This window comes from Clytia hemisphaerica, unplaced genomic scaffold, assembly GCF_902728285.1.
Source record: "Clytia hemisphaerica strain Z4C2 unplaced genomic scaffold, Clytia hemisphaerica genome assembly, whole genome shotgun sequence".
NCBI lineage: Eukaryota > Metazoa > Cnidaria > Hydrozoa > Leptothecata > Clytiidae > Clytia > Clytia hemisphaerica.
In genome coordinates, this window is record NW_027103510.1 from 1,160,867 (window position 1) to 1,176,626 (window position 15,760).

Genomic DNA, 15,760 nt, shown 5'->3' on the forward strand with positions numbered 1-15,760 from the left:
TAAAAAGGCAAAGATTTTGGAATTTCAACCTAAAACCGGCGTTAATTTGTATTATTATTTCTTAATTTAAAGGATTTTAGGTATGATTCGAAGAAATTTTCCATTTGTTTTAATCCATATTTAAAACTTCAGTGAAATATTTAATATATTTGAAAATCAGTGATTTTCGATGGAATTTTCGACAGGTTCACTAATGTAAATTTTGTAGTCATTGTTGGCTAATTTGAAGCACAAGTAGCCATTTTTACAAATTTTGGCGTTATTAACGGCCCTAATTGGCGTACGCCCAAAATTAGGCTGTGGTGTAATAAGTGCCGACGTAAAAGGAATTGCTAGATTCAATCTCTTTACCGGTCCAGGACAATTTTGTTCAGTCACCTTTGTGAAGTTTTTTTACGCACTCGATGTAAATTATGTATGAGAGAGAGGATATGCCAATAACTTCAGAGGTTAGAGAAAAGGCGAAATATTATACACTCCTGTGCCACAGACCCGGTTGGACCTCAGCCCAACTGGAAAATTCGTCCAAAATTTCGTTCCCAGTGGAAAAAATACCTCAATTCAGCCCAACTGGGAAATCAAATTTTATCTCATCCCCATTCGAAATTCATCCCAATCCAAATGCATTTTTTACGCTTGAAACAATATAATTTCTTTCCCCATTGAGATTTCCATAGAAATATTTGTCTTCGCTGTGGTAAAAAGTTCCACCGGGGCTGTGAGACAGGGGTATTATGATACATCAAAACGGTTAAAATTCTTAAATATGTTGTACCGTTATCACAAATTTTATCCGAGACCTATGATACATTAGGCCATTTTGGGCCACCATACAAAAAAGGGTTAAAAATTCGTACCAGATTCAGTTCCCATTTTTTGTAGCAGAACTTTATTCTTCTTGCAAACACGATAGACAACGATGAGATAACGAAAGTGACGTTAAGACAATCGTTTCCCACATTTTTAACATTTTTGTAAATATTCAACAGAGAAGAGAAAAAACCATAAACATTGTGAAAAGATAGGCCTATCCACACTATACCTACTGCATCAGTAACTTGTTGACGTTACATTTGTCGTTATGTTTGCCGACAGTTTGATTTTGGCTAAATTAGTTTTTATTAATTACTGCATGCATGCGACACGTGTATATAATTACACATTCCAATCGAAAAATCACTCATCCACATCCCCTTCTCGCATGTGTCAGCTGAGCACTCAAGTCTTTCTAGTATTTCTGTCGCTGCTGTAGAAATAAACAAAGCAGAATATCTTGAATTATAAATAAAAGTGCAAAAAAATGAAACATACAAAAGTTGTGTTTTCTTATTTCCTTTTCGATAAAGTGGTTTAAAATTTGTTTCTATGTTTGGAATTTTGCACAAACCACCGTAACTATGGGCGAGCACTTCGTTGCTAAGATGTTTGCTTGAAATCGAAACTGAAACTTCTGAAAATCGGCCCGCACTCGAAATCCCGTAATCTTGATATACGAGTTTAAGTCTATACTGGCAGGCTTGGGCGGCTGGCAAATTCTTTAGCCCAGACGGTATCAATCGAAAGTTTGATTGTGATCAAAGTAATCGATAATGATCGATTATAATCAAAGGTGAAGTGACCACCAGTTAGCTTGGTAAAATCTGTGTGTTTTCATTTCAAGAAATTGCGCAAGTCATCATTGATCACACAAGAAATCAACAAAAGAAACCAATAAAACAGTTAGGGAAGTCCTTCAATTGAGCGGGTTTCGTGCAGTTTTCCTGTTGCCTGTAATGAAAACTCCTGGATTGGCGAACATATGAAGAAATAGAAGAAAAACTTAAAATTCTTGCTTTCGTTTGAGAACTAAAGATAAGAAAAAATTCGTCCCTTAGCATCAAGGATTGAAACAAATAAAGTTAAATGACTACCGTCAACTGCTCTAACTTGGGACTATCTGATAAATCATGGGACGGCAATTTTCACCGAACCTCCAAAGTCATTTGATTTGAGTTAGGGCTCACTCACAAATTGATTTTAGGTTAGGCGGCAATCACAAATATCTTCATTTCGCGTCCTCGTTCAGTTAGGGAAACCATCCAGGATCCTGCCATTCTATAAGCCAGCAAAAACTAAATGACACTTGTAAACTTAAGTTTCTTACCATTTCCCATCAAAAACAACCAAAAACATTGCTTCTTCCCAAAACCGGAGACCAAAACAAATTATCTTCCAAGATTATGGCGCCCTTTTGGATCTATTGTTAAGGCCATCTAAAATGGTGGAAAGAGTTGCGGAAAGACAGAGGCGCCCGCTGCTTCAAGGGTGGTAACGCTAAAACGCCCAATATGATCTTCCAACAGAAGGCGAGTTAGTTGTCGCGCGAGTTACGTCACGCACTCCACCGCAGCGCACAACGAACGGTGTTTCAATGAATATCAATAATTATAAGAATATCTTTATGTGCTTACCTTCAGTAAACTTTGAGTGCTTCATTGAAAATGAAGAAGGTAAAAAGATAAAAAATGCGCTGGATAATTTTCATTATAACAGTTTGGTCAATCATTGCTGAAAGTTTGAAAAATTTTTATCAACGCGAAAAAAAATTTCAGCCAATAAAAGCACAGTGTGCCTATACTTACTTTGTTTTTTACATCGTCTAGGCTAAAAAAAGTGAGAAAAGACTCGAACGCCATTTTTTAATGAGTGTTGTTATGATTTTTTTGATTGCGGTCGCGTACAGAAACTCACCAAATGTTCCTAACTGTCGTTGGGTCTAAAAAGGGAGTCGGTCGGTCGGTCGGTCGTAAAAAAATTTTTGGGTTTCCATTTTCCCCTCCATTTTTAGAGTGCATTCTAGGAGGAAACTGCCAGCCAGCCAGCAGCCAAAACAACCACATGTAATGAATGGTTTAAAATTATGACCTTTGAACACACTGTGACCTCCAACCCAAAATGGCGCATGTAATGATAATCAAAGTCAAAATGCTGCGAATGCGCTAGGAATCGCTCGCAAAAAATCTGCAATAATAAAATTTTTGAACGAAGGAAAAAAAGGTCATTGACAGAAAAAGTCCGACAAATTTACCGACTCACCGACTCCATTCTACTCAATTTTCGAGAATCGGTGGGGTGGGGCGACGCGAAACGAAGATATTTGTGATTGCCGCCTTAGAAGAACGTCAATTGACGTATATGGGTGGGTGGGTTAAAGGTTGTTGACGTTTTTCAGAAACATCGATTTTTCATTCCATGCTAAATATTACTTCTCGCCATGTTTCTGTTTGATCGCTTCGTTTGTTTTGAAAACCAAAACAAACGGCCCGATGTTTATGTCTTTTCTTTGTTTGACAGCCCGAACAGCCCTTGAATTTTTGCAGATGGCCGTTCTTTCTGTCGCTACATACTACGGAGATAATTAATTTTTTTTTTTTCTTTTTTTTTTGGGTACTGTAGCTAGGACTATATTATGATAATTATTTTAACTAAACACAAAATAAGTTATATACAATTAAATTTTCATGGGTTGTTTTTTCTATTTATACTTTTTATATATTGCACTATATCAAAAATGAAAATGGAACACTAAAAGATGCACTAAAGAGACACTAGCCAGCTAAGACAAAAAAAACTGAAAAGTGGGCCACACACACAAAAAAAAAAAAAAAAAAAAAAAAAAACCTCAAAAGACCAGAACGACAAGAAACGGAAAAGACTCGAAAGATAAAAAGTAAAATCATAATCTATAAAATGTTTTCTGGGGTGAATATTTTTCCCCGTGATCCACGTAAACACCTTACGGTTGAACGTAAAAGTGAAAAACAAATCAGTGTTCTCAATTTATTCGTCACGACTGAGGACTGAGGAACCTTTCGCTTGTCGGCCAACAACTCGGATAGTGGTTGATAAAAACGAATAATAATAATAGATAGTTAATTACGGGAATTTTGTGAACAAGTATAAACTATGCGAGCCGTAATGAAAATCAAGATGGCTGACGAAACAGCGATGAAGGTAGTTTTTATCGATTTTCGGGGATATCAAGGTGTTTGACGTTTTTGGGTGTGGGTCGGTGGGTCAGCTTTTAAAACGTCAATTGACGTTCTTCTAACCTAAAATCGATTTGTGAGTGACCCCTTAATGAACGGCGTATTAAACCGAGTAGGCTTTTAAATCGTAATATGAAAAAAATCCATAGTGGAGACACACGCCTTGGCACGCGAATGACTGGAACAAAGAAGATCAAATTATTAGTGGCAAAGCGATGGAGCGTTTGACGTCACTCGCTTCAAATAAACATTCGTATATATAAAACTCGTATATCAAGATTACGGGATTTCGAGTACGGACCAATTTTACTTTCGTTTTCAGTGGTTTCATTTTCGATTTCAAGCCAACATCTTAGCAACGGGGTGCTCGCCCATAGTTACGGGGGTTTGTGCAAAAAAACAAACATAGAAAATTTTCCAAATCCCCCATTTCAATTAAAACAATAAAAAATTAAACTTTTCTATGCTTCTCTTTTTTGCACCAATTCTTCAAAATAAAAATATTCAAGATTTTAAGTTCTTCTTTTATTCAATGATTTTTTACGGCACTTTGTTGACAATCTAACTCTCGCATCAAATTCTCGCTTTCTTCAGTAAATTGAAGATGAGAAAAAACCTAAGCCTTAGGATCACAGATTGAAACAAATATTTGAAGGAGTGGGATTTTACAGCCGCCCGTCGTGCAAGGCACTGAGAGGCCACGGGTGCCAAAAAAAAGGGCCGTTTGAAATACGGCAACCTCATTGGTGGAAATTTGATAAACATCTGCGAAGGAACGCCGGGAAGCAATCAGTAGAAAAGACCACTTTCGTTTTTGTTGCAGATTTAGATATAAACTTCTCTCAGGAATTACTTGTCACTGTGTTGTGTCAACTTGTCAGTATTGTATTTATAAAGGGAAAGATAAAAGAAGTAAGACTAGCCTTGTTTCTAATCCTAATATAGGAGTTTAAGCTTAGACTGCCAGCAGTCACAATAATTCACAAAAAAAATATTCAAACTACTGACATGCCTCATCTAATGATAGCCAACACTACTAAATTTAGAACCTTGCCAGACCTCGCAAATTATCTTTTGAGGCATTACAAGGGTTTTTCTAAAAAAGCCACTTTTTGGAAAATTCCTTTCCTGGGGAAACTAATCTATATTTTGTATATAATATATGTAGTAAACAACAGGAAGAACAGTGCTAAATTAAGAATTTTCAACCTAAAATTTTTTAAGTCTAAGATTGGACTGTATAGGTCAGATTATAATAATACAGGATAGGTCTCTTGTACAAGAAGCCTTCACATTGACAAACCCTTTTTCAAGCTGTCTATGAAATATCCCATTGCATTTGCAAATCACAAAAATTTCAAATCACATTCCTTTGCCATCTTGTTTGCCATCTTCACCAAGCTTCACGCCAAACTTTTTGTTCTCATCATGATAACAACAAATTGCTGAAAAGAATCTCGTATCACGCTTCACACTTCAAACTTTTGCCTTACCTACACATCACCCACTCAACTCTTGATTAAGTCAAAATCTTTATTTTGAAAAAAAAATAGAATCACGCTATCTTTTAAAATAACCTAACCATGCCATCACAGAAATCTCAGTAGGGACTCATGTCAGGGTTTTGAAATTTCTCAGCTAGCTTATGTAGGGAAAAGGTTTTTTCCAAACTTATCGAACTGCCCAGTTCTCCTCACTTATTCAATAAATTTAGAGGATACTTATAATATTTTTAAAAAGTTTCTTTTACAAGACAATAAATTTCTAGCATTTCTTTCAGATTTTTTTTTGAAATAATTATATTACAAAATCATAATGAGATTGACAGTGAGGCTGGAACTTCGATTTTTGAGGATTACGATTTTACCAGTTTTTTAGCAATTTTTGCCTCGCTAGCCCAAATCTCGCAACCTCTTTTTACCTTAAAGGAAGATCGAAATTAGAGTTTTTCAGCGTTCCGAAAAAAACGCATAGCAGAAATTTTTTCATCTTCACAGGATCGATTCTCAACAACAAAATACATCTTTTGGTCTTTGGGTTTGTTTCTGACGTTTTTTCTTCAAAGAATATTGATCACTTTCATTTTCCCCTTGAGCGTGCGAGAAAAAAATGACTAGCTCGTTTTCGTGCGGGCAAATAAAGATGAGGCCGCAATCTTGCACTGAGGGTGCTACTTAGTTTCCGCCCTATTTTGCGCCCATAATAGAATGGTCCAAACACGGGGGTAGTCCAAATGATAAACTATGTCGTTCTGTAAGTGTTTATTTTCTGAGAGATACAAATAGTATATTTGAATATTATCAACCTATTTATTAAAGTATTTTTGAGCGCAAATTTAAATATACGGTTAAATAAAAAACGAATGATAACAGTTCTGTTTATTCCTCAAACCCCCGGGAAAAGTTTTTTTGCTGACTTAGCTATTTTACAAATCTCGAAAAGAACTCCCATAGGAATTCCGATACCTAACCCGATTGGTTAATTTCGGAACGGCTTCAAGAAAGTCATAATGGCAGATAATTTTAAAAGTTTCTGAGGGAATGTGTGTAATTTATCGATGTTGATGGCTTGTTGATTCTTTAAAGAAAAAAGATAACAGGTATAGCTTTTTCTAATCCTGGAATATCGAGGTTCCAGCTACACTGATTGACAAATATCATAACAACAATTTGAAGATATGGGCAAGAGGGATACTAGAGTGGTAAGTCTTTTATTCACTTTCTAATCCCTTAAAAATAATAGTCCTCTAGAATTAGACATAATGTCATTCCAAAGCGCATGTCATGTATTGATTACTTTTTCTGAGTCTTTGAAAATGGAACAACTTTAGATTAGAATGAAAAACAGAATTAAAATCAAAATATTTGTATTTTTTACTTTAGGGGCAACAATTTAATTCTTAGTCTAAGATTTTATTTGCTTGTTTTTGATACTGGGATACCCAGCTGGGATTTTCTTTTGACCTTTCAAAATGAACATATTATCTCATTTTTAGTTAATTTCGTCATTTATGCATTAATTCTCATGGCATTTAATCAAAATATTTTTAGGCATTTGTTAACCCTGTTGCAGCTGCAAGGTCCTCAGGGCCAGCTCAGGGTGGTCCAAGTATCAAGGATTATCTCAGTCGTCCGAGACCTTCATGGTATGCAGCATAACTTTTTGATTTTTTTTATAATACTGGGATCTTTTATCTCTCTTTTTGTCTTTCTATCAATTTTGTTTTAATAAGAGCAAGGTCCAAAAAGAAAAGTAGGGAGTGAAAACACCATCCATCTCATGAAAAGTTTTTTCTTCTTAGAAATCTATAATGAGTTATTGTTATCTTAGGGATGAATTGAAAGAACAAATCAAAGCAACAAGAAAAGGTTCAAGAACTCTTGAACAATTTGAAAAAGAAAGAAATATGGTATTAATGTTATCACAATTATTTATCATTTCTAAAAAAATCATCCACTGAAAGGTAAAGTTACACAACTTTCAAGATGTTGTTCCTGGAAAATTTTAAGCCCCCTCCAGCGGACCCTCAATTCACGCCATCACGCAATTTTTTTCGAAATTAACATATATTCATGAAGATTTTTCTCAAATTTCACTCAAACCCAATTTTTCAGAAAATCAGGAAATTTTTTGGCCAATATCAGGGAAACATTTGAAAATCTGGAAAATTGCACATAATTGGTAAACAAAGAGAAATTTATCCACACACAAAATAGCCCAGATTCACACTTATTCATGCAATCTTGAAGTGGATTTTCATGTCCAGGCTAATTTTTTTTAATTCATGCATTCACAAAACTTTTTTTCAATTTTTACGCATTCACGCTACTGAAATATTTCATTCACGCGTTCACGGAAACCGCTGGGGCCCCAATTATATATATCAAAACTTAGTGTATGGATATTTTAGTTGACTTGAATCGAAAATTCTGGTTCGATCTGGTTTATTATCCAAACAATTTATCTAAAGTCACTGGCACCTTTTCCTTTAATGATCTTATTATGTTTTTTTTTTATGTTTTAAACTGTAGGATTACAGAGCTGAGCTTGACAGAGGCAGAGAAAAGTTTTTCAACTCTGAAAAGAAGGTATACAAGTAACTTTAATCCTAATGCTTACAGTATTTTATCAGATGATAATTATGTCAGCTATTGTGCAAAAGTTTAAATTTTACCAATTATTTGAAGGTTTATCTTACTTTGTTTTTTTTTACAGAAAAAGAAAAAGAGAAAGCGCACCGTAAGCACATTTGATTATTTAACATGAAACTACAAGCATTTTAAAATAATTCTTTTTCTTAATTCAATATATTCTTTATCAATGTACAATGTTATTCTCTCTGAGAATAGATTTCCTCTCGATTAGTTATTGGACCTTAGAGGTAGCTCCAGTAATTCTGCAAACTCTGTGAGATTTGAAGAATCCCTTAGATAATTTTGTTAATTGAAGTCCATTTTCAGTAAGAGATAAATACAAAGTATTGTATTATTGCATTACAACATTGATAATTGTTATAATACCACCATTTTCATATTACACATTTAATTTGTTGTTTTTTTCTTCTTTTGCTTTTCCTTTAAGCGTTCTTCCTCTTCTTCCTCTTCTACACGTTCATCATCAACTTCATCAACAAATTCCTCAATCAATAACAGAAGACACAAGGTAAAAGATTCCCTTTAAGATTCGAAAAATTACTAACTTTTGTGCCCCTATAGTGGATTTTCAGTAGTGGATTTTCAAGATTTTATTAAATTGGTTGGTGCTCATTATAATTGGCGCAAAATTTGCTTATATGTTTGGTAAGGGTTGTTTGCTTGGTAAAAAAAAACAAACATGAAAAGAGGAAATTTGGTAAAAGCTACCAAAATATAAAAGAATTGTCAGTGACCACCAATAAGAGTAAAGATAATGAACTCTTGAAATCAATTCTCGTTGTTGTATTTATAAAATATTGTATATAATATCAGTCTAACCTTAAGGCATAATTTAAAAGATTCTGTTAACCATCTTGTTTGTGACAATAAAAAATAATAGAATAAATTATTTTATTCCTTTCTTTAGAAATCCAAAAAGAAAAAGAAAAAGCATCACAATAAATCAAAGGTTTGAACTTTATTATAACTTTAGATATTTTAAATAATTATCTTGAGCTATGGATCACTTTTGGTTTCACAATTTATAAAAAGAAAGTACTTTGTATCTCACACGATAAAAAAACTTTCTCGGATATGCATCTTGGATGTAACTCAGCCCCTAGACTAACTTGTATATTTTCCTGCTTTCAAATTTTCAAATCATTCTACATTTTAGAGGAAAGAGCAAAAATATGAGAAATCCGAGTCAGAATCAAGCAGTGGTGAAGACAGGGTGGAACAGGTATATCTAAATTGGTGGAAGTGAATCTATGTATCCTTTTTTGAAAAGTTGCTATATATTGGAAAGTTTCAATTTCTTACCATGCATTATTGAAAGATTGGTTCGTCTTTCAAAATGAATTTACTTTAACAAAATCACACTGAATTGTAACAAAACTTGGAGCAAAATTTAGTGGGTGTTTTCGTCAAATATTGGTTTTTGAACGGTGAACCCAAGGCCTCGTCTATCTCATTAACTTAAACTTCGATTGTTTTATTAAGGAAAATCATGGACATTTGAACAGAGATGAGAGTAGAAATAACTCAGACACAGAAAGGCATGGTGAAAAGGTGTGTTGAATCTCCTCAGACTAAATTGATTTCTATTCACAGTTCTACCTTCTTAGAGGGATTCCTTTCCTACTGTAAAAAAGAGGTATTTTGGTGTCAATAAAGCAGCAAGATTCTGGTCTCGAAGAATTCTGTTTTATTAGAAGTGAACTTGATTCAAGCACTGTACAACTCATAAATATGGTTATAAATTGATGTAATATTCACATTTCTTTACAATTTTATAGAAAAGGAAAAAAAGGAAAAGGAAGAAACTGAGCATTGAAAAATTGACAAACGAGACATATAGTTTACAATGCTAGTCGACTCAAACGCAATATACTACATCCAGAACGTCTCTTGTACTGATTTTTTCATGGCTTTATTTTCTTGTCTACTTTGAAATGAGAAGCCAATCTGAAGTGTATTGACCTTATCCATTTGTTGTCTCAATGGAAACAAGAAGATATTAATTTTCAATAACTAAAATCAGCGCCGAAATATTTGGCACAAAAGGGGAATTCTCTCAAAGCTTTGAAACCGCAAGTGATTTTTAAGTGCCTTGAAGTTCAGTTTGGAAGTAGAGTTTCTAACTCCGAGTTTTAACATTAGACTTAAGACTTAAAACCTGAGAATATACCCTTGAAGCCACTTAACCCCTCCCAAATCGAAAAATCCAATGAAGCAAAGTGGAAGTACTGAAACTACAATTCTCGTCCGACCTTTAAATTCTGAAAAACGTTAAAATACCTAAAAATTGCCAATTTATTTCGACGCCGATTGTAGAAAAATGACATAGAACAAAGATAATCACCAAGAAGTTTGAACTTTGACAGTTTTTCATCATTTGGTCATCTATTATGGATTTAATGCAAACTCAATTGTATTTTAAATAGAGATATATTTTAGGATAATCTAATATAAATATTTGTGTACAAGAAAACAAATAACATAAATATGAATTTGTATATCAAATCTACTGAAGGTGCGACTTAAAAAAAGATAAAGATAATATCAAAAATGTTTTTATGGTCATATCTTAGTATTCAAAGCTCTTCCATCTCCAAATTTAAAAGAAATTCTGCATCATTTGAAGAATCTTCGATAATTTGTTGTTCAAAGTCCACTGTTGTTTAAGATAAATACTTTGCTTTGATAACTGCTACCATCATTGACTGAATTAAAACACATGGCACATATTCATAATGTCACAACCTGGTTAATTTTTTTATACTATCTAATCAAGCTGTCACAATTTACAATTTTTTTCGCTTCAGATAAACAAAAACAAATGAATTATACTAAAAAATAAAATGTTGAAATGGATTACTAATGGAGTTTATGTCAATGGATCTAAGAAGTTGAACAGCTTTGTCTTATTGTTGTCGTTATGGTAGGTTCCTCTTTTGAAAGAAGTCATCAATGGAACCTCTGGCACATGTTTGTACAACCCCTTTTCACAAACCCACCCAAAATATCGTCCCAGTGGAAATTGTTATCTAATTTTTGTCCCCACTGAAAATAATCAAATAAGCCAATCCTCGCTGCAAAATATTGTGCTAATTTTTCCTATCCTCACTGAATTTTCTGGCTCGAAAACAATGGAATTCAACCCCCAGCCATGAAAAACATCGGGTTTTGGTCCATTATTTTTCCCCTCAATGGCTCAAAAAACCCCACCGGGTCTGTAAGAAGGGGGTGTGTTTGTGATTATCCTAAAACTTTCAGCTCTCTAATATTTTTATTCCCTGGTTAAATTTTCAAACGTAGAACTTGCTATCTGATGGACTTAAAAAAACTTTTAGTGATCCTCTAAATGTATCAAAGGTACTTTTATATTTGTTAAAAGAATAGTTAAACTTTTGTAGTTTAAATCGAAGGTTATATTTTAGATGATCAAATTTTAAGGTATAACTTTTCAAATTTTAGTGGCCAATCTATGAGATTTGGAATTTAAAATAATTTTTTCAAAATTTGTTAAAAAAATGAAAAGGGGAATTAATTCTCTATAATTTATCAATAAAAGAAAGGCTCATAAATTGACCGTATACGACAAGGCCATCTTAATCTTGACAATTCTTCAGGAAAAAGTGGGGAAGTCACAAAGAATAGTGCAACTCTTTGTTTTTATCTGATTGAAAAAATAAGACAATACTAAGTTGCTTTTTTATAATAATAAAGCTTTACAGGTTTGCAGGCCACCGTGAAGACACATGGGCCTCTATAAACCGCTCGTACTTTTTACAATGATCTTTTTGAAATAGAGTTTTTTTCGCGGGCTCCCCCTGACTTTCCATTTTGTGTTGTCTTCCTTGATTTTAGCATTCATTTTTTCGGCTTCCTTACACCATTCTTTAATTAACTGTCTTTCATTTTTGGTCAAATCCTCTGTCACTCGGTAAGGAAAGCGTTTTTCTTTTGTTATTGCTTGCAACACTGTGTTCTTGTCCTCTTCGTTCGTAAATGTGACTTTAATTGGTCGGTATCTCGCTTTATCTTCTCTTTCTTTCGTAAATTTCCCGATCCGCTGCGTCTCGGTAATCTTTATATTCCTCAGATGGAGCCGATGACCAATAATTTTGTCATGGATAAATTCTTCGTCCTCGATTTTTGTTTCTTCTTCAGTTTCATCTGTCGATTCATCAATCCCATGAAAAATTAGGTTGCGTGCTGTAGATCGAATCAGCTGCTCCTCCTGTTTTTCTTTTCGAATCGCATCTCCAATGTTTTTCTCGATGTGTTTGGATGTGATTTTAGCGTAGCTCATTGGTGGTCTTTTCTCTTCTTTCTTTTCGATGATGCTTTCAATCTTCTTTTCAAGCGTGGTTATTCTGGTGTCCATAGTTTCTTTCATTTCGTTGACCATAACATTGACGTCTTGTGCTTTCAAATGGTTTATTTCTTCGTCCTGCCTTTTCATTATATTCTCACAGGCTTTGATTTCGTTTTTGAATCCTTCAATTTTTGATGTTTCGTTTGAATTATACCTTTCCATTACCTGTGGCGCGATTTTGGTACAGTTTTGACACTGGAAACTTCTTGATTTGTATGACAAGCATATCTGGATCTGGTAAAGTGGCAGTTCTGTACAAAGATAATGGACTAAACGGTGGCACTTCCTGCATTGTAGGGTATCTTTTAGTGCGTTTTCATCATTTATGATGCACTTTGACGGGCTGCAAAAGTCGTTTATTGATGGTGATTTTTGATTATTTTCTTGAATTTTTTCCGCCATCTTTGTGCATTTTTCAGACGACAACCGTTCAGTTTTGTATTTGACGTTTTTATTAATCCTTGTCATAACTTTTCGAATTTAAACATGTAAAATGACGTACACACTTTTTAACAGTAACGACGCCTTGAATGTTTTTATAGGAAGAAAGAGGTAAACTAATTTTTTCTTTTGCTTTTCATTGCCCTTTGAATGCTGTTGTTGTCCGACAAACTTTTTAGATTTTTATGTTTTGATTTACATTTGAAATTTTCTTTTCTATGAAATGAATTTGTTTTGTTTTGAAAAAAATTCGAATATCATTAATAAATACGATCGTTAATTACATTCGAAAATATTTAAAACAAAAGAAGAGAGAAAAACAAAGGGCGGGTAAGCATGAGCAGAAATTAAAATTACTAAATGTAGATAGGCCTTAAATTTCAAAACAAAGGCTGAATAAAGTCTAAACCAGACTCTATCCGATCTGTCAATCAAAACAAACTTATCGAGAACAAAAACATTGCTTGCGAAAACGAAAGTGGTGACACACAGCATACAGAACACGGCTATTAATATCTAGAAGAACAACGAGAAAATGGACGCAGAGAAACTGCGAAAACGACAGTTAAAACGAGAAAGAGAGCATAAGCAGAAACATAAATCAGGGAAGAGAGAACTACCTGATGAAAAAGCAGAAAAACAAATGTACGAAATGAACGTACCAGAACGTGGTGTTGTGATCTCGAATGTCAGCACGTTGTTCAATTTGGATGAAGAAATTTGCGATGTAACTGTTTTGACGTACGAATCACCTAAAGAAGTTCTGAAATTACCATCAAAGTATGTAAACTTCATCTCAGAGAAATTAAAGACATTGGTTGCTGAAGAGACTGGAGAAATTGATGTCACTAGTCTGGATGTCTCGATAGAGAGTATCGAGCAAGCTATCTCGTTTTATCATCCTAAAAATTCTATCAAACTGGAAGGTAACACAGTTGTTCTCTTGATAAAAGATGTCCAAAGTCTACGTGAATCAAAATGAATATTTTAAAATCTTTGAACTGGTGAGCCTTAAGTTCATTTTTCAAACCTATTCTAATGGTTCCTACTTACATTTACTACTTTAAATTGACGAATAGATCTTCGGCAATTTCCTCTCAGAAGGCATAAATTTGTATATAAAATGTATAATTTCCGTTTTAGACGAGAGTCCGTTTGAAGAACTTCTGACGCTCTGTGATGAATGGAATTTGCTTGCGTTTCGAACAAGTATCGAGGAATACTTCATCGAACATCATCAATATGGTTGCAATTATTTTGATGGAGATGTCGGTCCGGAGCATATCAAGTTATTCTACATATTAGAGAAATTCAACTTTGGTAATATTATCAACATGTTTGTAGAAGACTGTTGCATCAGTGATGACGTCATAAAGAATTATAAAGAGTGTGGCTTAGAGAAACTCAGTAAAGAACTCCAATATGAAATGTTGAAAGTGGAAATTTTAGATATGTTGGAAGTGAAGTCAAACAGAAGTGAACTCCATACTATTTTGAATTTCTTTAATTTTCTGGTTCATGAAGATCGTGTCGTAGACCAATACGCGAAAAATGGTTACAAAAAGCAAATCGAATATGGAATTTATGAAGAAATCAAACAGAGCGATTTTGAAGAGAAGAGGTTTGGTGCCGACGTGACAATCATCGTCAGCGACACAAAATTGTACGTCAATTCTCAAATCTTGATGGATAACTCACCAGTTTTCAAGAGGCGCCTTGAGAATCTTGGAGATAAAGAGTTGGTGCTGGAATTACCTTGGAAAAACACTAAGGAGGTCGTCCTATTCTTCACCTTTCTTACAAAACCGTGCAAAATTGAACGTAAGTGACAGAACTCTTTTTTATTTCGAGATTCTGAAAATGTGTTACTTTTTTTCTTAGAATGCTATTTTAGCCATTATTTAATTAAAAAAATCATCAAAATGAAATCGAGAATTTTCACGATTTTGATTCTCGTTTTGACATTAATTTTGTGCAATTGATGTCATTTTTAGGCGATGTTGATTTGTACGCATTAGCATCAATATGTCAAGAATATCAAGTCCAGTGGATCATCGATAAAATCGGAAACTATATTTCCACAAAAGTTAAATTTGGGGGTGAAACGTACCAATCTCTGTTAAGATTCTTAAAACTAGCTTGTATGATTAAAAAGGAAGATGTTGTTAAAAAACTGATTCAAATTTTGGATCAGCCTTTTCAATTGTTGAAAATGACTGAGGAATTCACTTGGCTGAACACATCGGCTAAAATATTGGTGGCTCGAAAATGCCTGTTTACGTTAGCTGAGGAGTCGTTTAATGAATCTGAAGCATCTTTACCGGCAAATCGAGTGAAATTCAATTTACTGATGAACGAAGATGGGTGTGGTTTACTGAATATACTTCAAGAGTATTCACAAATTGAGTTTGATTTCCAGAATGATAATGATGAGGAGGAAAATTTATTCAAAATTTTACCTTTTGCAAAAGGTACACTGTACAGTGGATGAAAATTAGTTGAAACTTTTCTGGGTGGTGAGCCCATAAATTTTCTTAAGATATTTTTATTTTATTTTCTGTATTTCTTGGTATTTTGGTACAAAGTCTTAAATGTTCTTATTATGTTCTGAAATTTTTAGCTTCAATACTTTGTTCTTATTAGAATAAACATATGAGTGTTTTAACAACTAAGTGTTTGGTTACGATATTATCCAGGCAAAATTCCAAGCACTTCTACCACTGGTCGTTTTTCTGATTAGAAATTGAGTTTCCACCAGCTTGGCAACCACTTAC

The 15,760-nt window shown here is 33.9% G+C and overlaps 2 protein-coding genes across 2 annotated transcripts; both read left to right on the plus strand.

Annotated features, from left to right (window-relative positions):
• Positions 1–5,786: 5,786 nt before the first annotated feature.
• On the plus strand, positions 5,787–10,686 carry LOC136799102 (protein FAM133-like). Its single transcript, XM_067055787.1, has 11 exons — positions 5,787–5,847; positions 6,673–6,729; positions 7,079–7,173; positions 7,359–7,437; positions 8,060–8,116; positions 8,244–8,267; positions 8,610–8,690; positions 9,090–9,131; positions 9,339–9,404; positions 9,665–9,733; positions 9,961–10,686. Exons 2-11 carry the CDS (start codon positions 6,706–6,708, stop codon positions 10,033–10,035), a joined length of 612 nt encoding a protein of 203 aa, XP_066911888.1. The 5' UTR covers positions 5,787–5,847; positions 6,673–6,705; the 3' UTR covers positions 10,036–10,686.
• A 2,580-nt stretch (positions 10,687–13,266) lies between these two features.
• On the plus strand, positions 13,267–15,704 carry LOC136799100 (uncharacterized). The gene is made up of 3 exons (XM_067055786.1): positions 13,267–13,912; positions 14,130–14,807; positions 14,981–15,704. The coding sequence occupies exons 1-3, from the start codon at positions 13,522–13,524 to the stop codon at positions 15,475–15,477; spliced, it is 1,566 nt and encodes a 521-aa protein (XP_066911887.1). The 5' UTR covers positions 13,267–13,521; the 3' UTR covers positions 15,478–15,704.
• The last annotated feature ends 56 nt before the right edge of the window (positions 15,705–15,760 follow it).

Coding starts and splice junctions, on each gene's coding strand:
- LOC136799102 (XM_067055787.1), top strand. CDS start 6,706: ATGGGCAAGAGGGATACTAGAGTG. Junction 6,730..7,078: donor GCAAGAGGGATACTAGAGTG/GTAAGTCTTTTA, acceptor AAATATTTTTAG/GCATTTGTTAACCCTGTTGC. Junction 9,132..9,338: donor AGCATCACAATAAATCAAAG/GTTTGAACTTTA, acceptor TCTACATTTTAG/AGGAAAGAGCAAAAATATGA.
- LOC136799100 (XM_067055786.1), top strand. CDS start 13,522: ATGGACGCAGAGAAACTGCGAAAACGACAGTTAAAACGAGAAAGAGAG. Junction 13,913..14,129: donor AAATTCTATCAAACTGGAAG/GTAACACAGTTG, acceptor TTTCCGTTTTAG/ACGAGAGTCCGTTTGAAGAA. Junction 14,808..14,980: donor AAAACCGTGCAAAATTGAAC/GTAAGTGACAGA, acceptor TGTCATTTTTAG/GCGATGTTGATTTGTACGCA.